The sequence below is a fragment of the Erpetoichthys calabaricus genome, chromosome 1, assembly GCF_900747795.2.
Source record: "Erpetoichthys calabaricus chromosome 1, fErpCal1.3, whole genome shotgun sequence".
Classification (NCBI taxonomy): Eukaryota; Metazoa; Chordata; class Cladistia; order Polypteriformes; family Polypteridae; genus Erpetoichthys; species Erpetoichthys calabaricus.
This window is the reverse complement of record NC_041394.2, coordinates 23,028,233-23,055,517: the sequence shown is the minus strand read 5'-3', so window position 1 is coordinate 23,055,517 and position 27,285 is coordinate 23,028,233. Positions and strand designations below refer to the sequence as shown.

Below are 27,285 nucleotides of genomic sequence, written 5' to 3'. Positions count from 1 at the left end.
GGACTGTGGGAGGAAACCCATGCAGACACGGGGAGAACATGCAAACTCCATGCAGGGAGGACCCGGGAAGTGAACCCAGGTCTCCTTACTGCGAGGCAACAGCACTACCACTGCGCCACCATGCCGCTCCACTTACAATTACTCAGGCTAATCAAATATCCCTCCAATAACACTTTAATTTTCAATGAGTGCAGTAGACTTCAATTTGTCCAATAGAACACATAATCTAATAAGACAAACAATGAAACAAAAACAGTAATGACAAAAATAACAAATGATAAACAACAGATAAACAGTAATCAGTGCTCTTTCTAAAAAAAAAAAAACAACTCTCTGTATATAAAATCCAACGTCTATCTGTCCACTTTTCTCGAGAGAACTACTTAACAAGATTTAGATCGGGCTTTTTTCTATAATTTGCTTGAACATTCCGGTTGATTTTGCGACCTCTCTCATTGCACTAAGTATCATGGTTTGCTTGCGGTACAGATTTATTTGCATTAATCCGAGAGAGACACAGCAGGGTGAGTGGAGGGGGGGGATAGGGCCCTCTTCCCTCACGCGCCAGCCTCAGGACGTATCTTACATTCGCTTAGCTAGCGAACGAGAGAACTACTTAACGGATTTAGATCGGGCTTTTTTCTAGAATTTGCTTGAACATTCCAGTTGATTTTGCGACTTCTCACATCGTGCTAAGAATCATAGTTTGCTTTCAGGAGCCATACATTCACAATTATCCGAGACAGAGGCTGCGGGCCAAGGGTTGTGGGAAGCATTACGTCAGGAGTAGGGAGCCAGGTAGGGCCCGCTTCACTGTCCTGTTTCACTTCAACGTGGGCGAAGCCGTGGGGCATGGTCAGTAAAATATAAGAGAAACATAATTTAGAGAAAAATCAAATAAAAAAATTAAAATAATACCTGAAGCCACTTTTGGATAGGGTACAAAAATACAACAGGTTGTCCAGCATTTACTTGGTTTCAGACTACAAGGAGGTACAATTCACCCTTAAAGAAAATGAATTTAAAAAACTAACTAAGAAAATGAACTGCCACATACTGTATCAGCGAGTGATAATGGAGAATCATTCTGTTCCACTGCAAGGCCCAAAGGTTTCTCTGCAGCTCTACCATCTGGCCTTAAATAGCTGTCACAACCCCACTTCAGATACTCCTGGGTCCTAGTGTCCCAGGGATACAATTCTGTCTCTGAGATGAGAATTCAGAATTACAATCAGAATTCACTTTATTGGCCAGGTACACTAATGTGTGCTAGGAATTTGTCTTCATAGTATTGGTACAACATACAAGGAAAGGACAACACAGAATATGAAAGATAAATATAAAATAATAAAACATGATGCATCATACAAGGGAAATACAAAAGATATAGAGATAAAGTAGGATTAAATTGTCCAGGAAGTTTTCTGTGCAGGTAAAGTTCAAAACTGACTAGTCAGAAAAACTACATGTGGAAAAAAACTGCTGAGATGACATGTTGTTTTAGTTTTGAAGGCATTTGCCTGAGGGAAGTCTTTGGAACAGGTGGTGCCCTAGGTGAGACAGATCAACAATGACCTTTGTGTCCCACTGTCTTACCCTGGACTCATACAGGATATGAATGTGAGGTAAGTTACCGCCATGACTTCAGATTGACCTGAGCCTGAGCACAGGCAGCACCAAACCAGACAGTTATAGATGAGGTCAGAATGGACTTGATGGCTGTGTAGAACAGGTCCAGCATTGCTTGAGGGAGATTGTATTTTCTCAGCTGACCTAAGAAAACCATTCTCTGATTGGCTTTCTTAATAATACATGTAATGTTATTCTCCCACTTAAGTTCTTCTTACAACACAGTGCCAAGCAACTTAAATGACTCTGACATCCTAACAGCTGAGCCATTTATAGTAAGTATAAGCTGCCTTTGCCTTCTATTACTCAGACATGGTGGTAGTGTCATATTTTGAGAATTTGCTGGAGAAGGACCTGGACAACTTTCAACTATTGAAGGAACAAGAACTCTAATCTGTATTGAAGGATTTTCTAGGAAAATCAAATTATCTGTTGTGGCAGGCGACCGGGGTCCATGCCCAGCCGGGATGCCCCTGCACACTATATTCAGAGGGAGCAGCCCTGGAAAGTGCAATACCTCCCCCTGGACGCTAAATGGCTGACCCCATGGGTTGGAGCGGTGCCTCGGATTCCCACAGGGCTCAATGGGACTTGGAGTTGGTTGCAGCCCTGTTGGGTCCAGCAAGGACCGGTAGGGGGTGTTGTACCTGGGACTCCTGAGCCCATGTGGGCAGCCTATTCGTCACACCCGGAAGTGCAGCTGGAACTCAGTGATCAAACACCTGGAGCACTCCCGGGGTGGATTATAAAAGGAATCAGCGACCACCACTCAGCAGCCAGAGTCGGGAGGAGGAGGACTAAGCTTGCAGAGGAGTGGTGGTAGGAGACAGGAGTGCTTTAGTATTGCGTAGAGTACTGTGTTTGGGACTGTGTTGTGGCTGGAGGGATTACAGGGAAGACGTGCCCTCCAGCTGAAGAAAAATAAAAAGTTTGTTTATTTTACGAGTGCCTCCATGTGAATCTGTGTCGGGTCGGGCACAATATAGCACATTTCTTATACTGTCCTTAGCTGAGGAAGGCAGTGACTTAGGATATGCAGCAGAGTCTACATCAGAATGAATGAAGAAAAAAAAGTTATGGAATGACCTAGTTATGCTTATTAGACTGGCACCTTCAATAAGGGTGACATAAAACATCTGAGGGGCACGATTGGTTACTTTTTTTTCTTTCCAATTGGACCACAAGCTGGTGAAGTGACTTGCTCATGCTCACACAGTGTCAGCACTGGGGTTTAAACCCACAACTTCAGTGTTTGAAGTCCAACATCATAAACTATGGGCCACACTGTTTAGAATATTCCATCCAAAATGATATTTTTTATATGCAACTTTATATGTACTTTGTAGTGATGGCAGAGAAAAAATGTTAACCTCACGTTTTAACGGAGAAAGGAAATAATACACATTTGGATAGACTGGGAGCCTCTTTTTTCTTAGGAGACAGCATTCCTTCAATGTGGGAAGTAAAACCCTTATCATGGTCTGTAACTCTGTGATAGCCAGTGTGGTGTACTGAGGCGGTAATAACACTTCAAGAGAGGGGACCACCAAATCAACAAGCTGATGAAGAGGGCAGGCTCAGTTACAGGATGCCTTATTAACCCCCTAGAGCATAGTTTCTTAAGGTATGGGTTAGGACCCAAAATGGGTTGTGCGTTACTGCCTTTTATGTCAAGCAGGCTCCTGACTGACCATTTTATTTAATAGGAAAGGCTCTCAAATGGTGTGTGAAGTGTCTTGCAATGGGACAGTGATTCTGTAAGGGGAAACCCAAGAGGAACCCCATCACTTCAAAACCCTCCAGCCCCACCAACCCTCATCGCTTAGCCAATGTGACGGTCTTCATGGACTGGGTCTCAAAGACACTAAGAAAGGCAAAAATTGGGTCACAAGAAAAAAACTGCACTAGAGGTAGTAGTGGAGGAAGGAATGAAGACAGCACTGATAGCCATTATGAACAACACTGCACATCCTCTCTCTGACACAATAACATCGAAGACTTCCAGCCAACAAATTATTCAGCAGAAGTGTGCCAAGAAACACAACTGGGTCTCCTTTGTACCATTGGCAATATGGAGGTATAGCACCTCACGGGGAGTGTGTCTGCTCTTTTTATCTTTAACCAACCTTTTTCTTTAGTAATTCTTGTGTGTATTTGTCTAATTTGTTTCACGAGCTTCTTTAAAAAGCCCAATTGTCCCCTCAGGACAAATAAAGGCCTAATTTATCCTAATCTGCTGATCAATGTTGGACTAGAGCAAACAATATAAAAACATCAATAAAAAAAATCTCACAACTCTACATACAAAGTCATCCAATCATATGCTTAAAATGGGCAAAACGCATTCATCTTTTGCTAAAATATTGCTAGATAAATACTTCTGGAAAATCAGCACAGTGCACACAGAGGAAATGCATTGACACGGGAATGAGCTCTCATTTATTGGTGAACAGTCCCGTCTTCAATTCAAAAGCTCACTTCCATGTCAATGCATTTCTTTTGCGTGCAGTGCTCTGATTTTATGGAAGTACTTATTTAACAATATTTTAGCAAAAAATTAATGTGTTTTGCCCTTTGTGAGAATTGGAGTGGATGACTTGACATGTGGATCAGATGACATAAGTCAGCGGTTCTCAAACTGTGGGGCGGGCCCCCCAGGGGGGCACGAAGTAACAAAAAGGGGGGCACAAAGATATGAAAAAAAGAAAACAAGAATCGAAAATATGAAAAATATATCTATTGAAACCAAAACAAATTAACTTAAACTTCATTCTGATACTAGAAAATAAATATAGAGTTAGATAAATGTTGATAAAAGTTAAGTAGGTATAATAAAATATGCATCTATGATATATCATTAAAAAAGAACAAATTGGTATTAGTGGGCTCCTTTCAAAAAAACGTTAGGGGGCGCGATTTAAACTGTTATGAAAACTCGGGTCGCAAATACTTAGGTTGAGAAACGCTAACATAAGTAATGTGAGATTTTTTTTCATGGATGTTTCTGGTATTGTTTGTTGTGGTCCAGCATTGATCACCATTGAATCCTATTCTGCCATAAACCATCCGTGTGTTCAGTTACGACTTTTTCTTTTATTTGTATTTTCAGAGCACATATGGGCAAGAGTCAGAAATGCAGATCTTCTCATTATTGACAGTTTTAAGAGACCTGTGGCCATTATGTGTTTTCTTATATGGGTAAAACTTTCCATCGGGCCATTTACATATATAGTCCGAGTACACACGTCATGGCATATCAATTGGACAGAACGTTCTTGTGCAGTTTGAACACATATGACTGTCAACTCTATCATGCAGTGTGAGTAGTCACTTGACCACTATTTATTAAAATTACACATTGTATGCCCAGCATTACTGGACAACTTTCTTCAAAGAAACAGCTGTAGCCTTCCAAAGCCAATGTTCTCTGCCATGTATAATCTTAATCTTGATTGTTTTAGGATGAAAACATCCCACTTGTTCAAGATTATCTTGTAGCTCAAACTTCACCCTCCTGGAACAAGATCGAGAGCTTCATCCATTCATTTTCTGTACCCATTTTTCCAATTCAGGGTTGCATGTTTTCCCAGTTCAAGGCAGGAACTAACACTAGACAGGACACCATTCTATTTTAGAACACATGCATGATTACATCCACAATCAATTGCTTTTATTCATTTAATCCAAAGTTATTAGGCCCATCTTTTAAATTAGAAATCCAAAACCTTTCTTCAGTACGCCAAATGTGGACTATGACCATGTAACCAGAACCTCTCTTGAATCCAAACACAAAAAAAAATAATTGTAATGAAGTCCCAGATGCCAAACGGGCATTGTTTCTTTGCTATATTCTCCAGTACAGTGTATTGATTTATAATTCATATTGTAGCACTGCTCTGGTGCTCACCGCTTCCAAACAAAAGGATTCTCACTCTCTTCATTGCTCTTTTAGATAGTTGGATGTCCTTAGAAGGATAGCTTGTCATTGCCACACCAGTTGGAATTATTGCACCTTTGACAGGTTTTATAGACTCACCTGCATCGGGCACTGAAGTTACTCTTTTGAATGACAGATTGTCAGCTCATACTATTGGTGACTCATCCCCAGGCTGAGCAGCTTGTCAGTGCCATACAGCGAAAGAGCAACTTCAGTTTAGCTGCTTCTCTGTCTTTTGTCCTTATTCTTCTTGACCTTATCAGCTCTTGATTCTTTTAACCACTCTTTGCTGGTCTCTTCCCTCCCTCAATAAGATTCAGCAGATCTACTGTGGACTGGTCCATATCCTACTTTTCTGACCAATACTTTTGTGTCTGCTGGTCTAACTCATTATCTTCTCTCCGCAGAAACTCTCCACAGGTGTACCTCAAGGATCAGTGTTGGGTCCACTTCTCTTTTCTGTCTACATTCGCTTCTTAGGCATTGTAATTTCTACTTGTGGCTTCTCCTACCACCTCTGTGCTAATGTTGCATAGATCTTCCTCTCATTTCCAATCGTCATAATGGATTGAATGATTGATTCACCTCTCAATGTCAGATATACTGTACATGGCTTCTGATTCTACTTACTCAGAAATGTCTCTAAACTCTGGTCTTGAAGATATCATCCATTCCCTGTCAGTCATCATTTTGAATTTCAGTGTGAATCTGGACTCCTTGCTTTCATTTATTGAATATCTTTCTTCAACGACCCAATCCTGTTGTTTCTTCCTTCATACTACTCAGAGGATTGGACCCTTTGTCACTAATTATGCCACGCAGCTCCTTGTCCAGACCCTGGTTCTCCATCAGCTGGTCTATTCCAACTTTTTTTTGGGCAGGACTTGCTTCAATTGCTATCTGACTCCTGCAGCTCTTCCAAATTGCAGCTGCTTGACTGCAGTTCTTTGTTTCTTGTTTCTCTCCCATTACTCCTCTACTTCAGTCTTCTCACTGGCTTCCTGTTCCTGCAACCATCCCATTCCAAATACTTATCTTGACCTACAATTTTCCGAATGGTTCTGCTCCTCAGTATCTTCAGTCTTTGGTTTCCTATATGTCCTTCAAGAAGTCTCCATTCTGCCTCTGCTTGGCTGCTGAACATTCCTCCTCTTGCTAGTATAGAGAATTCAAATGTATTCAAAGTAACATATTTATATGAATACATATTGTATCCGATGACTTTGGGCAATGTAAGAGTTAAATATTAAAGAATTATGCCCATACTTTTTATTCTCTAAGTAATCTGGGTTGCAACCAATATTTACAAACCAAAGGTTAAGGATGTGACAGGTAATGAAGAGGTGGTCACTCCTTTGGCCAGACGGTGAATATGACTCTTTGGTCCAGATAATGGTGGCAAGGTTATGGGTAGAAAGTAATTATGTCCATTTGAAAATTATTAAAACCCATTAAGCTATTGGTGGTGTAAGCAAATAGAGAGAAACGGAAGACTTGGACACCGGGAGTCAGATAATGATGAAAAATATACAGAGTGACATAATTGGAATAAGAATTGTAATAAATATGAGGTTCCATCGGACTAACGACACTCACTTCAGTGAACTGAGTTGATTTTGTGCTCTATGCCGTAAAGACTTGTTCTGATTGCTCATTCAGAAACTCTGTGTTTTCTTCCAAGCGAGAATGAGGTTTTATCCACGACACTAGACGTGCTTCACCATTTTTCCTCCAAAGCTGTGGAATGATCTCCCTTTGTTTATAAACTGTACTCAATTTACTCCTGTTTAAGTGTCATTTGAAAATGTACCCTTTTGTTAAATATTTTGGAACTGCTTGTTGTCTCTTCTACAGGACAGCTGCTGTTGTACTGACAAAGAGTTTGGGATACTGATGTGTTTCTTAGTCTATCTGCAAGTGTAATAATATAGTAGTACTACTACTTTCTCATGCTTATTTTTTAATCTTGTTCTCTGTTGCTTTGATGCTGGGACCATCAGTCGTTCTTATATGTGGTACAAGGGGGCTCCGCCCCCTGCTCACTTCGCTCGCCAACCCCCGGTGTTGGGTAACCCAAAATACATTGATGAATGTATGAGATATATTGGTTCATTCATTGATAGATTGCGTCATCTGGATCTAACATGTAGATCTGTGCATATTTGCGTTCGTGATTTGGCTCAGGGTGCACTGTTCCAATCCGATGTAATATTTGTCCACATACGCAAAAGCAGTATGGGCCATTGCCAGCTGGTGGCCTGATATTTACCCCGGTAGATGCAAAAGCAAATGAACTATTGTAGGATCTAATGCAGTCCATAAAGTTTTTACTTTCGGGTACATTGTTAGTTAGAAACATCCGTAGATATTCAAGATATTCATCTAAAGGAGGCAGTCTAACCTGACCCTTTTGACAACAACGTGTAAACTCTTTAGTTGTATTGCCAGTTGTTTCTTCAGGGAAGTTAAGTGAATGACAATGACAGCAAATGATATTCATTAATCCTAATGAATGTTCATTAATAGTGGATGCATTACAGAATGCGTTGTCAGCTAATTGGCGGAATTGTTTAGCGGCTGTTTGTCGTTCCTTTCTTTGCTGTTTATCTATTGCCTCTGCTGTTTGAGAGGCGCATTGTAGGCACCTGTGTTCATTAATTGTATTCAGGCGGGCTCGTTTCTGTATGCCCGTTAGTTGAAAAGTTTCGCTTTGGAGATGGAGCCGGAGCCGTGACCGTGACTCCATTAGTTATCCGTTGTCTACCGTTAGTAATATGGATAATTGCACTTACTGTTAATACGGAGCGTTTTCTGTGGTTGTACTGTTAATAATGCATCACTGTAATGTGATTCACATATGCTATACGGTTTATTCATTTATTCTTATTACCCGGACCATGCTATGTAGTGTGGACGTTTAGTTCAGAAGCGCGTTGTAGGCGCCTGCGCATTTCGTACTATCTTTGTGGACCTTTGCGGACCCAGTAGTGTCTTCCGTTTGACTCTCGGGTGCAGTGCAGAATCCTCTTTTCTGTGTGGCGTTAGTTGAGCTATTTAGTTTTTGAGCCGTGACTCCTTCGTTCGCGGTGGATCAGAATTCGCTTGCGGTTTATGAGACGCGCGCTGTAGGCGCCTGCGCACTATGTCTCCTGCGTCCATCGCCGTGTACCTGGGTCCGTGCCTTCCGGTTTACCATTCTCGTTTAGTAATATGGATAACTTACTTTGTAAGTCACCTTGAATAAAGGCATTTGCTAAATAAATAGATATTAATAATAACTTGAAGGATAGTGAGCTCTGCGGTGGGTTGGCACCCTGCCCAGGATTGTTTCCTGCCTTCTGCCCTGTGTTGGCTGGGATTGGCTCCAGCAACCCCCGTGACCCTTTGTTCGGATTCAATGGGTTAGAAAATGGATGGATGGATGGATAGTGAGCTACACATTTAAAAAATATGCTTCTAAAATGGCACTTTATTGAGTTGGGAGATTCTTTATAGGACCATTTCTTGACAAAGCACCATTTCATTCTTGGAAGGGTTCTTTACAAAGGAAGTTGGTTATTTGGTCTTTGAATAGGTTTCTAAAAAAGAAATCTTTAATGTATTGTAGACTGCCCAGCAGAATAGGAACAGATCAAGAAAATCTGAACTTAGACTACACTTTGTTACTATATTAAAGCAAGAGTCCTTTAAAAATTATGAACCCTTTGGTCTATCTGTGCATACATTTTCTTAACCTACTTATCCAGGGCAAGGTAGCTGGAGCCTATGCCAGCAATAATTGGGCACAAGGCAGGAACAACACCGGGACAGGATGCCAACCCACAACAAGTTGACATCATGCAGAGACATTGAAGCACATTTAACAATGCCTGTATGTGTTTGGACTGTGTGAAGAAACCAGAGCCTCTGAGGACACCTACACAGACATGGAGAGAACATGCAAACTCCACACACAGTGCACCCTGGACATGAACCGCAGTCTCCTCATTTCACAAATCTATTATCGTCTAATCATAGTTATTTATGGAGCCTGTTATGGATCTCAATAAGTGATCTCTCTGGGTGGCTCTGACAACTTTATTTTTAAGAGTGTACTTAAAAAAATGATTTAAAGAGGAAGAATCTATTGGCACTCCGTACCAGAGCTATAATAATTTTCTACTAGTTTTCTTAACCCGCTTGTCCAGGGCAGGGTTGTGGGAAGCTGGAGACTGTCCCAGCATTCAGGGAGCAAGGTAGGAACAACACCTGAACAGGGCACCAGTCATTCAGAGGGTGCACAAACACACATATGGGCAAATTTAGCACATCAATTCAGCCGTATGTCTCTGGACAGTCAAACATAATAATAGGAATGCAATATCTTCATGCAAAATCAGTATTAGAAAATATTTAAGACTCTAATTGGTGAATAATAATTTTGAGCATACTACTGTATATTGCATTTTTATTGGTATTTGATTATAAAAATTGATACATGATGATGATTGATAATTAGATGGCCCTGGTTCAATTGTTAGTTCTGTGGCTGGCCATGTATGTCAGGCAGTTTAGTCATGGTCCAACCCGCTATATCCTAACACAGGGTCACGGGTGTCTGCTGTAGCCAATCCCAGCCATCACAGGGCGGCACAAGGCAGGAACAAATCCCGGGCAGGGCGCGAGCACACCGCAGTGGCCATGTATGCATTTTGTCAAAAGAGAATTTGACAGCTGTCTCTAGTCTGGGAGCACACAATTCATTCAAGCACACAATTCTTTTGAGAATCTCGGCCACCACCATTGGTCTCAAACATACTATCTATCTAGATTCTGAATATTCTTAACCGTTTCCTCCTATGGTCCAAACATAAGCAGCCATCCCTTTATCTGCACCTGCTCCGTTCAACACAGAAGTCGAGGAGGCGGGGCCTAACCCGGCAGCCTCGGGCGCAAAGTATAAGGCAACCCCCAACTGAGTGCCAGTCCTGTGCCACACCGGGTCAGTCGAACTAGCACGCACTTTTTTTTTTTTTTTTGATTGGGTAATTCAGTATGCGATTTAAGTGGGGCTAACGAGTCTTGAGGCTCAACTTTCTGACATATACCTAATAAATTCGATATACCCGCACGTCTATATTAGAAAACAAAGGCTCGCAAGACATATGTTTTGTTATAAGATGTAACGGTATTTACAAAAGAAGAAAAAAAAAATACTGAATTGAGCATGTGGATAAATATAAAACTACAAATTACTTGCTTCAGCCTATGTGTGGTCTGTTTCGATATTGGCTTTCTATCTAATGTAAACGATCTCATAATGAAAAATGCCTTATGTAATGCATAGTTCTTTGACAATAGAAAAGCAATATATAAAAATAAAATCATACAGACTGCACAATAAAAGGCGGTCTAGCTTAAGCAACGTTGACGTAGGTCGGTTACACTCGAGCTGCCTTACTGAGTATGAGGCATATGAATCATCGGGGCACACCAACTTTGGGTCATTGCAACTAATACAAATACTGGTATGCCTTAAATCGTTTTTTGTTCTTGAAAGAGTGAAAGAACTAGCGTGAAAATCAGATTCCTACCAAAAAGCCATCTGCCAGAGTTGCCGATGCACCTTTTTTCTTGATCTTCTAGCTTAATTTTACTTTTTCGGACGTATGCATTTCTTTTTGTTAAGGTGGTAAGAACGCACCTACGTCATCGTTTACGGCTTCAGTTGTCCACCTTAAGTAAAGTCTGCTCCGCCTACTACGCTGTGATTGGTCAGTAAGGAACATACTGTCAACTGATTGGAGTGGGAGTTGTTCACAGAGACGTACCCGCCTCCATGTGAAGCACTCACTCAAACACTCCCCTCCTCCGTCTGCCACCCTCGTTTGGAAGTGGGCACCGGTGGCAGGTTAAGCCACCTTGAACTTGGTTGCTGAGCTCAGTTGGGTGTCAGAGCTGTGACGTGCACACGCAAGCGATTGGAGAAAACGCGGCGGGGTCCAGGACACTGCAAGCCTGACACTTTTGTGGATTTGTGTGTTTTAAGACGTACTATCATTGGCGCGTCGCTACTTATCAACTCCTTGAAGCTTTCGGGGCAAAAAAGAAGACGATGTCCAGGCGGAAGTTGGGCAGCAAACCGCAGCACCGGAGCCAATTTCAACGTAAGTTTCGGGGCTACCTTGTCTCTCAGTTTATTTACTGTTTATATGAGCGTATTTTCAGAATGTGGAGGGAGGCGGTCTCGTGGACGACAGCCCAGGTAATTAAAACACTCGCAAGCTTGTTTTTTTTCCGCTCATGGTGTGGATACGACGCAAGTCGTGCTTCACGATCGCCAGCTGTCTGGACTTCCTTGTTTCACGTACACGTGTAACGGCATAAGAGCGCGTGCTAAAAAAATACTTTGTATAGCCAGTTGTGTGCCCCCACTGTAAACTTGACATTTTAGCGTGGCGCTGCGTTTCTCCGGTAGACCCAGTTGTAGGACGCCACCAGGGCACGTGCCCCTCATCTATAACGCGCCCGTGTGTGAATTTGAGAGACGTTTTTTTTGTACAAAAACTTTGACGGTCGAGGTAGTCCGACACTAGCACGTGAACGCTTGAGTTTGTATCTGTGATATGGCTCTCTTTTTTGATCATATTTTTTTATTAGCTGGAAAATGAGACTGGCATGACTGACGCATCGTGCAACCTATTAGATGATGTTACCGCCTCACATAGTCGTGGAAGATGAATTTGGCAAGAAAGAGTTAATAGTAAAGTAAGCGAGATCAAGCATGGATTCCAATTGAGATCATGTGTTAAGATTATAGTTGGAAATTGGGCTTAATGCTTGCCTTGTCTGTATTTTTAAGATATGTGTTTGGATAAGAACAAGTCAGTTGAGTAATTAATACGCCATTTATAACGTCCATCTACACATTCTAAACGGTGAGGTCAAATGACAGTTCACTGCAATTGATCGCGTGTGTGTGAGAGAGGGATTGGCGTCCCGCCCAGGGTTTGTTCCTGCGCCCCCACTACCTTGAACCGAATAAACGGAGAGTGGAAGGATGGAAACGCAATTTGAATGATAAGAAGTTTTACACCCTGGACTGGCGCCTTGTCCTGGGATTGTTCCTGCCTTGTTCCATATTTATACTGCGTTAGGCTCCATCTCCCCGCTACCCTGTTCGTGAAAAAGCAAGTTTGGAAGAGGGATGGATGGAAAGAAGAAAGCAGTTGCATTCATATAATGCCTTATATAGTTACATAATTAACTTATGTTGGGACACTAGTGTTTTAGCTAGTCTAATCCGGATGAAAAATTGGTAAAAATCCCAGCTGTGAAAGTAGAGTACCCATTGAAGAACCATCGATTTTTTGATAAACGATTTTTATGAAACAAAATCTGGGTTGTTTAAAGTTCGGATGGTCTGTAAGAAGTGCCACCTCCAGAGCTCATCCTCATGTTTAGGTTTGGAACAGTGCGTCCCATTTAGTCGAGGACATTATAGCTGAATGTTGAAAAGGAAGAACCTTGATATCAAAAAAAAAAAAAAAAAAAAACTGACGAGGGCGTTATTTTTAACACTTTTTGTAGCAGTCACGGTGTTTTGAACTCCCCCTTCCGTGCACAACTCTTTTTACGACCTGCCCCACCCCTCCCCCATCCTGTTTTTACCTATTAATTCATTTTCTGACAGGTGGGGTTGCAGAAAGTCGCAGTCCACCCAGGCAGCAAAACACAGAAGACTAGCAAACCGTGGATGGGTCGCAGGTGGTACTCCTACCATTCAAACTTCAAATCTGTAAAGAAAAAAATAAAATCCACCCATCAATCTATCTTCCAAACCCACTTATACATTGCAGGGTCGTTAAGAAGCCGGAGCCCACCTCAGTATGCATCGGGTGCAAGGCAGGTTAACTCGAACATACAACAATCCCAATCTCGTTGAATGTACTCATAGCAGTAATTTAAGCAAAAAAGTCAATTTCTACCATGTTTTTAGGCATCTATTTTGTTTTTGAAACTGCATATTCCATGTCATGATCGTGGGGTGCCGGAGGCTATCTATCTATCTATCTATCTATCTATCTATCTATCTATCTATATGCTTAATTAATGTGCTTAATTGTAGGAGTTTATAATCGAGGGTTAATCAAGTGGGGTGACGGATGAAACTATTGTTGGAGCATGCGTGGCAAGCAATATTAAATACATAGTATTAAGAGAATAATGAGGAATCATGTTTTATTGTGTAACAGTTTTGTTTTAAAGAGTTTTCTACTTACTTGACTACATTTGATTGCATTTCTTTTATTTTCCCATTTGGAGCACATGCAGGTGAAGTGACTTCCTCATGCGGTCACACTGTGTCAGTAGCGGGATTAGGACCTTCAACCTCATGGTATGAAGTCCAAACCACTATGCCACACTGCTTAGATCTTCCCAATACTTCTCGTTCTCTGACCCGCTTATCTCAGAGATGTTTAAAATATAAAGAAACTCGTGAGTTGAGCACAAAATATTGTGTTGTAATCCTATTTGGTAGTAAAACATCTTTCGGTTGGGCATGCTGTTAAAATGAAGATTATCATATAATGAAGATTTATCAGTAAAAACAAATTTCAAGGCGTGGGTCGTTAGCCAGTTCCAAAGCTGTATTGAAGGCTAAAAAGAATATACGCGTGATCAGCGCATAGCTCTAGGTCGTGGTTAGATTCCCGACTGTACTTCTGTACATGTGCTTTACGTGAGCAGGTTTGTTTTTCTCAGAAGAATCACATGTTCAGTGAGATTGATTAGTGAGTATAAATAGTATTATCCAGTGTTCGTTTTTGTACGAGTGTGAATGGATAGACGGATGCTTTAGCTGCGCTTGTTTTACAGGTTTTTGGTACTTTACTGCAGTCAGATTGCCTAGCACATTGACATTTGTTAGTAACTCACTGTAATATAAAATACTGACGAAGAAACTACATTAAGTTTTAACCGTAACTAAGGTACAAGATTCACGTCACTGGGCGGCACGGTGGCGCAGTGGGTAGCGCTGCTGCCTCGCAGTTGGGAGACCTGGGGACCCGGGTTCGCTTCCCGGGTCCTCCCTGCGTGGAGTTTGCATGTTCTCCCCGTGTTTGCGTGGGTTTCCTCCGGGCGCTCCGGTTTCCTCCCACAGTCCAAAGACATGCAGGTTAGGTGGATTGGCGATTCTAAATTGGCCCTGGTGTGTGCTTGGTGTGTGGGTGTGTTTGTGTGTGTCCTGCGGTGGGTTGGCACCCTGCCCAGGATTGGTTCCCTGCCTTGTGCCCTGTGTTGGCTGGGATTGGCTCCAGCGGACCCCCGTGACCCTGTGTTCGGATTCAGCGGGTTGGTAAATGGATGGATGGATTCACGTCACTGCCACGGCTCAAAAGCACTAAGAAGAGCTAAAAACGGAAGCTTCAATTAACCAAAGGAGGGCGCTAGATTCGAAGTATCATTAAGAGTAAGTCAAAATCGGAAGCTCTATCTGAACTGCGTGGATCACCCGCTTCTGTTTCGATGTAATGTCAGCGGCGGTTTGATAAACAACGTGAATCAACAGTCGTTTTATAGTCGGTTTGGAACTAATAGGTTTACCTACCACTTTGTTAAAATATATTTTTAAAAGATCGCTGGTTGGTTTTAACCCTCATTAGTCTCTTGAAAGTCCGACAGAGTTTTTGAAGTAAATAAGAACAAAGCTGGAGAACCTTCCATCTGTGGGGATCCGAGGTAGATTTATTAGGAAGAGGAATTTGAGCGCGATTGCCCAAGGTGAAGGAATGGTTACATTCAGGCTGTCCGCAGATGAGTATCAAACACGATTTACGAGTTTGTCCGGGTTCTGCACCAAGGGGGGGAGGAGGAGGGGGAAAGAAAGTTGAGCAACAGGAGAGGTACACGGAGAGTACTGGGTGGCCCCTTCTTTTGCGCGTGAGTGCGCGAACACTAGGGCGTGCTTTTGTCTGCCCATCTTTTGCGCGTGACTGTGCGAACACTCGCGCGTGCTTTTATCTGCCCTTTTTTTTGCGCGTGACTGCGCGTACACTCGCGCGTGCTTTCGCCTGATCGTGGTTGGATGGTCTGAAATTGACCCGCTGGTTGGCTTGCTGGACTACATGCCTGAGGGCTGGGAGCTTTTCAAATGAGGTGTGCTAGTTTGCTTGAAATCTATTTGAAAATAAACTCCACCCACACCTCTACAGTTTTATTAAGCTGCTACACTGGTATTAAAATGTCAGTGTTTGAATAAGAAGTTGGTTATATGCCAGACAATGACTGATTCGTGTCTTACCTCAATATGGCCAGACTCCCACAACCCTGTACTGAAATAATATGATTCAGAATATGAGTAGATGAACTGGGTTAGTAGAAACTGAAAATGGGGATGCTAACAGCACAGGGCTGGGTACCTACTAAGTTTAATGAATATAAAAGTGAAATCTTGTATAGTAAGGATCATATTAGAAGTAATTTCACCTCATGAAATGCCTACATTGAAATAATTTACCAAGGAATTAAAAACACCTTTGGTATGCAACCTTAGAATAGCACCATAGTGGTGCGCTGTATGCACATGTGAGGTCACATCTGTAAACACAAAATATGGAGTACATGATGCTGTTGGAGAAACTTGGAAAGTAGAGTCTTCTCTGATTTTAGGACTGTGGAAACAGAACAAAGACTGATAAAATTAGGTGTTTACAATTTAGGCAAAATGAGATTTAGAGGGTTTGCTTTATTATTGCAATCCAAGAACAGACAAGTTTAGATTGCTGAACAATGGTAATCAAGAAACTCCGAAACATAGACATTTTAATTTAATTAATGGGTGGCCCATAGGTTATTATTCTCAAAGTTGCAGTGTCAGTTTTTGAAATCCAAAGACCAGTTGTTGACTGAGGATTTTTTTTGATATACTTTATTAATCCCCAAGGGGAAATTGTCTTTTTGCATGACCTTTGGAGACATGGCATAGGGTCAGCCGTCATTTAAGGGCCCAACGGAGTAAAATCCCTTCTGGCAGTAACAGGATTTGAACCAGCAACCTTCCAGATGCCAGCGCAGGTCCTTAGCCTCAGTGCCACTACTCCTCCATATGCCTGTGCTTCCTTCGAGCGAGTTTATATTCTCAGAAAAATGAAAGGTTCAGTAAGATGGATTAGTGATTATAAATTGGACTGGCATTATCCTGTGATCATTAGTGTCAGATTGTGGCTTGAAAGACTGTTGTGTTTGCGGCAGTTGTTTACCAAGGATTTTGATACTTTATTTACTGGAGCCATATTGCCTAATACATCAGCTTGTGTTAATGTGTGCTGTTAGTAACTAATGTTGATTGGCAAAATTCACCTAAGTGTCCTTTGCAGAGTTTGCCAGTGACTTTGTCAAATTTTTCCTTGACAATTCGCTGTGTGGACAACTATGACAAACTTACATTTTTTTTTCCCAGCTCCCCATGATGCTTGGCAAAAAGTGCTCATGTTGGATGAGGATATCACTATTGAATCTGTAGTACCTGCCCGATTTGCCTTGCAGAGAACTTTTACACATATGGTTTCTAAATGTACTCCATCTTACACTTTACAGTGCTGTCCTATATCTGCTTTGCACATGTGTGAATATTTTATGGCAGATCGATTGGTACTTCATACAGATATGAGCTTATAACAAAACACTTAATTTGTTCTACATAGATTCATTGTACTTGGTGACTTCACTAAGGATGTTCTACTCTGTGTTGCATAGTGCATATTGGGTAGTGACAAGGACAGCCCCCCCCCACAGTATATAAAGCTGATCCCTTGCCTCACAGGTTAGCAGGGTGGTAGTCATAGTAAGAGCTTGGGAGATGCAGAGAGAGATAAAGGACTTGGAAGTATTATGGCATTTGGGGTACAATTTTATTTCAGGGAGGCACGTGATGTATTGGGTTCCACTCAAAACTTGTTCAGCTTCTCCTACCGCATTGACTTTATTTTTTGATGAGTTCCCTGAAATTCTCAAATTTTTCCACATTTTTGTAGCACTTAAGGTGAAGTGAATTCAGTGGGGTTCACTCATGCCTATTAGTAACTCACTGTAAGATAAATGAATGGCTATGAAATAAAATTATGTTTTGACCATAATTAAGACGTAAGAGTCAAAGCTCAGGTCACTGTCCCAGCTCAAAAGCTCCAGGGAAAGCTAAAAACAAAAGCTTAATTATCCAAAGAATGGCGCTAGATTCAAAGTAACATTGAAAGAGTAAGTCATTTTATAAATACATGCAATCATCAGAGAAACATGGAGAACCCATTTCTGTTTTGTTGTGACATCAGTTGATGGTTTGATAAAAATGTAAACAGCTTTGAGAACCAGTTGTTTGATAGGTGGGTTAGACCAATTAGTGCCTACCTAGGGACATTTTCATTAATCATTCAAGTGTGTGGTACTAGGGTGTTGTACCGTTTTAGCCATTATGAATGTAGGGAATGTCCACTCCTGGCATACAGACAACCACCAAACCTGCAGCAACTAATTGTCCGAAGCTCCCTAAGTGAACCAACAGAAAATGGCACATCTCCCTGCCTACAGGAAAGATGTAAAATGTGTGCTCACATTTATAATACAGACCGTATAGTTATACCACACTGCCGACTAGAACATCACATAAAGGGATCATTTTCCTGCAGATCATCTAATGTGGTCTATCTAATTCTCTGCATGAAATGTCCCGACAGTGCACTCTATGTGGGAGAAACTGGACAAACACTCCACCAGAGAATGAATTTACACAGGCTACACATTAAACGTGGCAACACAGATGTTCCTGTAGCGGCCCACTTCAACAGCCATGGACACCGTGAGAGGGACTTTAGAGTCACAGTGCTTATGGGCAACTTCAGAACACAGCAAGAGAGAGAAGAATGGGAAGTCAAACTCATGCTAAACTTTAACACATTACAACATGGCTTAAATAGAGACAAGAGTTTTATGGCTAGATGCATCTCTTGGACCGACACAGACAGCCTGTCTACAAACCCACATTGTATGGTAAAACTAATCAGAAACATCAATAGACTTTGTTGGACAGTTATCATCCAAAGATCCAAAGATCTTAACCATACATTGCTCTTCTCTCTTGTTAAATGAATCTTAGCCTGAAGAGGACTATTAATTTGTTACATTTAAGCTGTCTCACTTAAAGATTTACCAATGTCATTACTTGTCCTGGTGTGTATATACACACAGGGCACTCCAGTTTCTGTATTATATTTTGCCTGAAGAAGGGGCCTGAATTGCCTCGAAAGCTTGCATATTGTAATCTTTTTAGTTAGCCAATAAAAGGTGTCATTTTGCCATAATTCTCACTACATTAATCATTAAAAAAAGTCTACTTTGTAAAGGATCACCATCTTGCTTTAGATCCTACAATAACTTGTTTGAGTGGAGTTTGGACATTCTCCTCATGTCTGTCTTGTACTTGTAAGCAAGGACTTCTGGGATAGGTCAACAAACCCACCTCACCCCACACCCTCTCCAGCCTTAATTTGGATTAAGCCAAATTGAGAATTGGTGTATTGTGTGATTGATTGTTTGGTTTGAATACAGCAGCCTCTACTGATACACAATGGAATTGCAAAACTGCCTACGGTGAAATTAATTTGGGCTTCCACACAAGAATTGAAGAGAAATACTCTTGAGATCAATTTGCAGAGAGTATCAAGAGCATCTTGCCTGTTTTACTTTTCTCTTCCAGACCTTCATTGGTTAATTCTTGTTCATTTTGACTGAGTTATATTAAAAAATAAATAAATAAATGAAAGAGCACTGTGGATGCAAAAGAGTCACAGGTGTTTCAGTTGAGGACCCCCCTAAATCTATGTATAAAATCTGTAGCAGTTGACTTTTTGCTTTTCAGGTTGTAAGAGATGTTAAAGTTTACGGTTTATAGTTAAGTCCCCACATTAAACCTCATTGTGTCACCCTGAGCAAGTAACTTTATCTGTTTGTGCTTTTACTGTAACGTAAAACACTGTACTATATCTGCATACTTCCAAAATCTCGTAGGATGGCATTCATTATGAAGAAAAGCTATATAAAATAAAAGGTGTTCAACTTACTGAGGATATTTTTGATCTTACAATACATTACAATACAATACGATTTATTTTTGTAGACCCCAAAATCACGCAATGGGCTTTAACAGGCCCGGCCTTTTGACAGCCTTGACTCTCTGTGAAGACAAGAAAAAACTCCCAAAAAAACCCATGTAGGGAAATAAAATGGAAGAAACCTTGGGAAAGGCAGTTCAAAGAGAGACCCCTTTCCAGGTAGGTTGGGCGTGCAGTGGGTTACATGGTAGTCATATTTTTAAAGTGATAGAGAGATGGAGAGAGTTTCAGACACATCTATCTGTCAAGCTTAAACTTCTCAAGCCTTGACCAGCATTCAGCCCATCAGTGAGTAATTCATGGCAAGTCTAACAATCTTATATTTTTTGATTACTGGGAAGGCATGATGGGGCACATCCATCAAAATTGCTTGTTTGTTATAATATTTCTTGAACTTCTGCAAAAAGGTACATCTCTCACATGGCGCAGATGCAGTGGATTCACAAAAAGCTTTCAGATCTTTCCAAGTTTTTTACATTTTGTTTTGTTGCACCCTTGTGCTAAAATCATTTAAATTCATTTTTCCCCCACATGATACAATACTCAATACTGCAGAATGATAAAATAAAATGGGACTTGAGAGTTTTTTTGCAAATTTATTAAAAATAAAAAAAACTAAAATGTCCTGCTGACACAAGTATTCAGACCCCATTACTTAGTTGAAGCCCCTTTGGCAGCGATTACAGCCTAGAGTCATCTTGGGTTTGACTAAACAAGCTTCACACACCTGAATTTTCTGCCATTCTACTCTGCAGATCCTTCCAAGCTCGGTCATGTTGGATGGACAGCTATTGTCAGGTCTTTCCAGAGATGTTTGAGCAGGTTCAACTCCAGGCTCTGCTTGAGAACCTCAAGGACATTCACAGAGTTATACCAAAGCCACTCTTGTGTTGTCTTTGCTTTGTGCTTGGGGACATTGGTCCTGTTCAGTGGTTAAAAACATTGTAGTAGTATGGACAATATGCAAAAATGGAGACTAATGTGTGTGTTTTTAAATAAAAACATAATTGAGTTTCCATAGCCATAGACCCATCACTTTGGATCGGAGACCAAAAAACAGCTGTTGGAATTGTATCACTGAAGTTAGTTTTGGAAGAAGAGTTTCATGCAGTGTCTTCACCACCATTTTTTGGGATGCATAAGGAGGATCATTTGTTCGACTATATGTCATGTGGTCAAATTGTTAATCAGTTTGTATTCTGATTTCCATCCATCCATTATCCAACCCGCTATATCCTAACTACAGGGTCACGGGGGGTCTGCTGGAGCCGATCCCAGCCAACACAGGGCACAAGGCAGGAAACAGACCCCGGGCAGGGCGCCAGCCCACCGCAGGTATTCTGATTTTTTTCTTTAATATTTTATGGATGTATATTTCATTTGCTTTGTCTTTTTGGGAGTTTTGGAATATGGAGAATTCATATTTAAGGTTTCTTTTGTGCGAATGGCAGTCGTTGTTGAAATATTTAATGACTTGTCATGACTGGATTTTGTTTCTTGTAGGTGCTGCCATTTTGGACTTTTGTCTGTGTACAGTTTGCTAGCCATGTAGCTATGCAGAACAACTGGAGGTCACAACCCATGATGTCACTACATCAAGCGTATATAACATTCAGGGCTCATGCACTTCCTGATTATGTGAGACTGACTAAAAACTTTAGGAGTGTGTGTATTAATTATAGCCTACTAGGTTTCAGATATTACGCAATGTTATTTTGACTGTGTCTTTGTTTTAGCGATTTGGCTACAACAACAGATAGGAAAGATTCACGGTTTTGGCCTTTGCTTGTTTTGTGACTTACTGTACGTTTCACCTCCTGATCTCAGTTTAAGGCATTACATAAATGAGACCAGCACAATCAAAGTCTTCATTTGTAAATGTGTTTTAAGGAAGGCTCAACTTCACAAAAATGTGTACGTGTATGTGCATGCATATTACACGCTCAACACTTTCACTTGCACATCATCATTTACAAATCTCCTTTGTTATTGTACTATTCTGTAACTGTGTGTGAAGTTTTTTTTTTTTAACTGTGTAAGCAGCTCCAAATCTACCAAATCAAATTCCTGTACTAAAGTGATTCTGATTCTGACATTGCAGAAATTCTCCTCCAATACAACAATGTATGACCACAACCAAGTTAAAAAATGAGGAGCAATCACAACACTCTTCCCTTATCCACTTTACTCCCTCTGATTCCCTCTTCCTTGGACCCATCAAAGGTATCATCCACAGGAAAAGGTTTGGGGAAAATGCCAAAGTTTTTGAAAGAATGAAGAAGTGGCTGTGTGTAAGGGGGCAATTACGAGGGTGAGTCAAAAATTTTCCGCACTCAGCTGTAGAATTTATTTTAATCAACTTTCAGAAAAAACAAATACATCTATTTTCGACATAATCCCCATGCTCTTCAGTACATTTTGTCCATCTGTCAACAAGCTTTCATGTTGCTTCATTAAAAAATATTTTAGGCTGAGCTGTGAGCCATGAATGCACCGCTGTCTTCACCTCATCATCAGACGTGAATCTTCATCCTCGTAGGGCTTCTTTCAAAACCCAAGTCTGTCTTGGATTTTTGCATTGGCAGAGCGATGGCCGATTCACAAATGATTTGCCACATCATCTACTTTCACTCGTCTATTCAACAGAATAATTTAATGAGCACACTGAATGTTGCTCGTCAGGCATGGCCGTGGATGGGTGTCCAGCTCCTTCTTCATGGCTGACACTTGTGCGACCTTCGTTGAACTTCTCTATACATTCCTACACACTTCTTCATGACAAAACACTTTCTCCATACTGTATGCAAAGTCTTTGGTAAATATCAGCACCAGGCACACCCTCAGACCACAAAAAACGAATCACTGCACGTTGCTTTCTTTCGGGCAAATCACTGGTGAGGCATCAATTTTTTCTCACACCGCAGTTACAAATGATCTGACGTAACGCGTTCATACCTGCACAGCAGTGACTGGGGAGACAAGGACCTGGTATGGAAAGTGCTAGTAAGACAGAGCTGCTAACAGAAGTTTTAATATAACCAGAATGCGGATAATATTTGACTCATCCTCGTATATAGGAACAGGAGTAGTGTACCACATCTATCTTCCTAATGAGTATGTTTGTACAATTGTAGCATCACATTCTGAAAAGGATTGCATTGTAAACCTTTTAGGCAAATTTTATTGGCACCGTGTTAAGAAGTAGGCATACAATGGATTCAGAAAGTATTGAGACCCCTTCACTATTTTGTTATGTTACAGCTTTATGCTAAAATTTTGCCCATATCAAGCAACTCAGTACCTTAGAATGGTAAAGCAAGTTCAGGATTTTAGAAATTTGTTTGCAAATTTATTAAAAACGAACAAAAAAACCCTGAAATCTCACATCGACAGAAGTATTCAATCCCTTTCATATGACACTTGAAATCTGGCTCTGGTGCATCCGATTCTGTTGATCATACCTGAGATGTTTCTACACCTTGTTTAATGTCCACCTGTGGTCAGTTCAGTTGATTGGACTGAAAGGCACACACCCATCCATAGGAGGTCCCACAGTTGAGCAAAACCCAAGGCAGGAGATCTGATGAATTGTCCAAAGAGCTTAGAGACAGAATTGTGTTGTGGTGCTGATCTTGAGAAAATTGCAAAAAACACATTTCCTTCAGCATTGAAGGTTCCCAAGATCAAAATGGCCTTCATTGTTTTTAAATGGAAGAAGTGTGGAACAACCATGTCTCTTCCTAGAGCTGGTCAAACTGAGACATTGGAGGAGAAGCGCCATGGTAAGTGAGGTGACCAAGAACATTATGGTCACTCTGGCTGAGCTCCAGAGAACCTATCTGGAGATGGCGCTGCAACACTCCAGAGATCTTGGCTTTATGACAAGAGTGACAAGAGAGAAGCCTGTCTTCAGTAAAAGTCACATAAAAGCTAGCTTGGAGTTTGCCAATGTGCACCTAAAGGACTATCAGACTGTGAGAAACAAGATTCTCTGGTCTAATGAAACCAAGATTAGTGTCATGTCTGGTGGAAATCAGACAACTCTTATCACCTATGCAGTACCATTCTATTTGTGAAGCATGGTGGTGCCAGCATCATGCTGTGGGTTATTAGATAGATAGATAGCTGTCCATGTTCTCTCCCCGGTCCTACCTTTATGAAGGTGTCCCAGCCAGGTTATGGTCCTGGCTGTTTGCCACACCATATAATAAAAAAATAGAGTAAATGTTTGTTTCCTTTCAAGCATATGTCTCACTTGAATATTACTAAAAGAGGAAAGTGGACAGCAGATGTATTGTTAAAAAAACAATTACTATTATTCAAAATAAGGAATCGATTCCTGAGGTTTGTCACTGCCAGTGTAAATACTTGTGTACGCTTTAGTAAAGCTGAGAGAAACCATGTTTTGAGGTGTGGTGTAAGAATATGAAGATTTTTGAGAGGGTTGTATGAATAATTACTTTGTTACATGAATATTGGCTCTGGATGAAGAATAAAGTGGTTAAAAATATCTGTACAGTTTACTTACTTTCTTTTAATTATTAATGGGCGGAGTGGTGGCTCTGAGGCTACGGATCTGCACTGGCAATTGGAAGGTTGCCGTTTCAAATCCCATAAATGCCAGAAGTGACTGTACTCCACTGGGTCCTTGAGCAAGGCCCTTAACCTGCAATTGCTCTGTCCTGGCTATGATGTTACTCTGCATCCAGCCCTGCAAGTAGGCCCTCCAACCTGCACCGAAAACTTGGGGGTTGGTGGCAGGATTGGCACTCTCACAGTGTTCCATTCCTCATGAACTAGTGTGGTGCTGAGGTGTCACCTGTCGCATGGCTGCACTCGGGTCCTAATCTGTGATCCTGAGGTGGTTTGTCATGTGGTGGGTAAGGCAATGTGCTGTATCAGCGCATGATCCTAATCTCTCTCCTCTCGCTTTTAATTATTTGATTAGATTATATAAACCTTATTAATTCCATGGGGAAATTCAAATGCATACAGCTGCAAAAACATAAAAAACAAGAGTATAGATAATAGAGTCAATCAATCAATCAATCGATAAGTAAAATAAATACAAATAAACTTAACGAGTACATCAGGTGGAAGCATTGAATTGCTTTAGAACAGTGAGCAGAATAGACCCTCCAGCGGCACTTTTCAGCACATCATGGTGGAATGAGCCTGTGGCTAAAAGTGCTCCTTGAGAGCGTCTCCTTAAGGGGATTTTTCATGATCGCATCTAATTTTGCCACCATCCTCATTTTCACAACAGCTCCCAGCGTGTCCAGGGCTCGCCCTGTGATGGAGCAGGCTCTCCTGATAAGTTTGTTCACACGTTGTGCTTCTTTTGAGCTCATGTTGGATCTGCTCTCTACATCTTGTTCTGTCACACCCATCACCTGCATGTCATCTCTCACCACATCCATAAACCTTCTCTTAGGCCTTCCTATTGCCTGGCAGCTCTATCCTTAGCATCCTTCTCCCAATATACTCAGCATCTCTTTTCTGCACATGTCCAAACCAATGCAATCTCGCCTCTCTGACTATGTGTACAAACAGTCCAACCTGAGCCGACCCTCTAATGTCCTCATTTCTAATCCTGTCCATCCTCGTCACACCCAATGTAAATCTTAGCATGTTTAACTCTGCCACCTCCAGCTCTATCTCCTGCTTTTCATTAAAGAATACAAAAAATTGGGAGTGGTCTCCCCTCGACTTTCTCGTACACTCAGGTATGGAGATGAATATTTGAGGAGTAAACCACAAGACAGTGATTATATTTTTATATTATGTGCATTAAAGAACCATCAACAACAAATCAAATCAAATGAATAATATATTGAACAATTATTATAAAAGAAAAGTTGAATAAATCAGACACTACAGCTGCATGAATACAAAACTACCACTTCCGGTTAGCGGAAATAGCTCAAAAGTTGATAGAAATCTATATTTTGTACCAAATACTTGTATGCAAATTTTGGTTGACCTAGCAGAAAGCGTACTCAAGTGGTTTTTACACAACACACAAACAGACATGCAGACATAATTCCAAAAATGGTATTTTCGGACTCAGGGAGGTCTAAAACGTTGAGATTCATCAAAATTTCAAAATCGAATCCCTATGAGAAAACAAATCGGACTCAGGGAGGTCTAAAACGTCGAGATTCATCAAAATTTTGGACAATTACAATACTTTTCCTATACTTTGTATATGAGAAAGTAAAAATTGAGTAAAACAAGTAGCTCCATTATTAATGCAAAATATATGCTCTGTTTATATTTTATACAGTGGCGGGATAAATCTTGATGAATAATTTGGTGAGATGACCAGTTTGAAATACCTAATGCGGCTGACTGACAATGTCCTGAATGTCTACAGCTTGTCTCACCCTTTTGCACGTTTTCTACCATTCTTACAGTTCTCAATGGTCCAGCTAGCATGTCCTTCGTCGCTAGAGTGAAATTTATCAAACAAGCTTTAAAAATTGTGTTATGAGAAGGAATTCTTCCTCACTGAAGCATGTTAAACTTTATAGTAAATCTTCTTTGGAGCTCTGCTACAGAATTAGATTCAAGTGTGCCGTAATGGCAAACATGCGATGAAGGACCTACCAGCTGTCCATTACCACTGAAAACGCTATTAGTATACAACATACAAACCCCAACTCTGTTCACTCACTCTTCATAATGCTCTGAAAATGGTTACATCATTGTGCCCCCAGCCGTTATTTCATTTCAATCTAGCGCTACGCTGCCTTCACCTCACAAGCATGTCTGTCATCCCCTCCTGTCTCCATCTTTCTTCTATGTGTCGTTGTTGCTTGTCCGTCATCTAATTTCGATTCCTTCACTGGTTGTGAATGTGGTAGGTGGTGATGTTGGGAATACTTTTATTTATTTATTTTTTTTTAATTTTCCTGCCATAGCAATGAAAAGTCCCTGTGAAGTGTTAGAGATGTTGTTTTGCATACTACTACAGTATAATGGTAAGTCAGAGAGGCGAGATTGCGTTGGTTTGGACATGTGCAGAGGAAAGATGCTAAGTATATTGGAAGAAGGATGCTAAAGATAGAGCTGCCAGGGAAGAGGAAAAGAGGAAGGCCTAAGAAGGTTTATGGATGTGGTGAGAGAGGACATGCAGGTGATGGGTGTAACAGAACAAGATGCAGAGGACAGAAAGATATGGAAGAAGATGATGTGCTGTGGCAGCCCCTAGCGGGAGCAGCCGAAAGAAGAAGACAGTATAATGGTATGGTAAATAGAGGGCGGTATATCACTCACCACAGAATTCAGGCTTGAAGCAGACGTTGCTTTTTTTATAGCGCGTTTCAAGACACTCAAAGCACTCAAAAGGGAGGATCCACTTCAACCTCCACCAAGGTGCAGCACCCACCTGGATGTTGTGACGGCAGCCATTTTGCACCAATACGCTCATCACACATTAGTTATCGATAGTTAGCCTGGGGAATATCCTTAATGAAAACCTGCTCCTAACTGCTCTGGGCCTCAGAATTAAACTGAAGTATAAGTTAAATATTATAAGAACATTTTAATCTGCAGAATTGAAACAATAAA

General features: G+C 41.1%; 1 protein-coding gene across 1 annotated transcript in view; it reads left to right on the top strand.

Moving 5' to 3' along the window:
* The first annotated feature begins 11,383 nt into the window (after window positions 1-11,383).
* LOC114647684 (B-cell lymphoma/leukemia 11B-like) overlaps window positions 11,384-27,285 on the top strand; it is a 130,244-nt gene continuing 114,342 nt past the window's right edge. Inside the window, exon 1 of the mRNA XM_028796301.2 lies at window positions 11,384-11,712. Coding sequence (XP_028652134.1) covers window positions 11,661-11,712 — 52 coding nt within the window. The 5' untranslated portion in view covers window positions 11,384-11,660. The remainder of the gene's footprint in view (window positions 11,713-27,285) is intronic.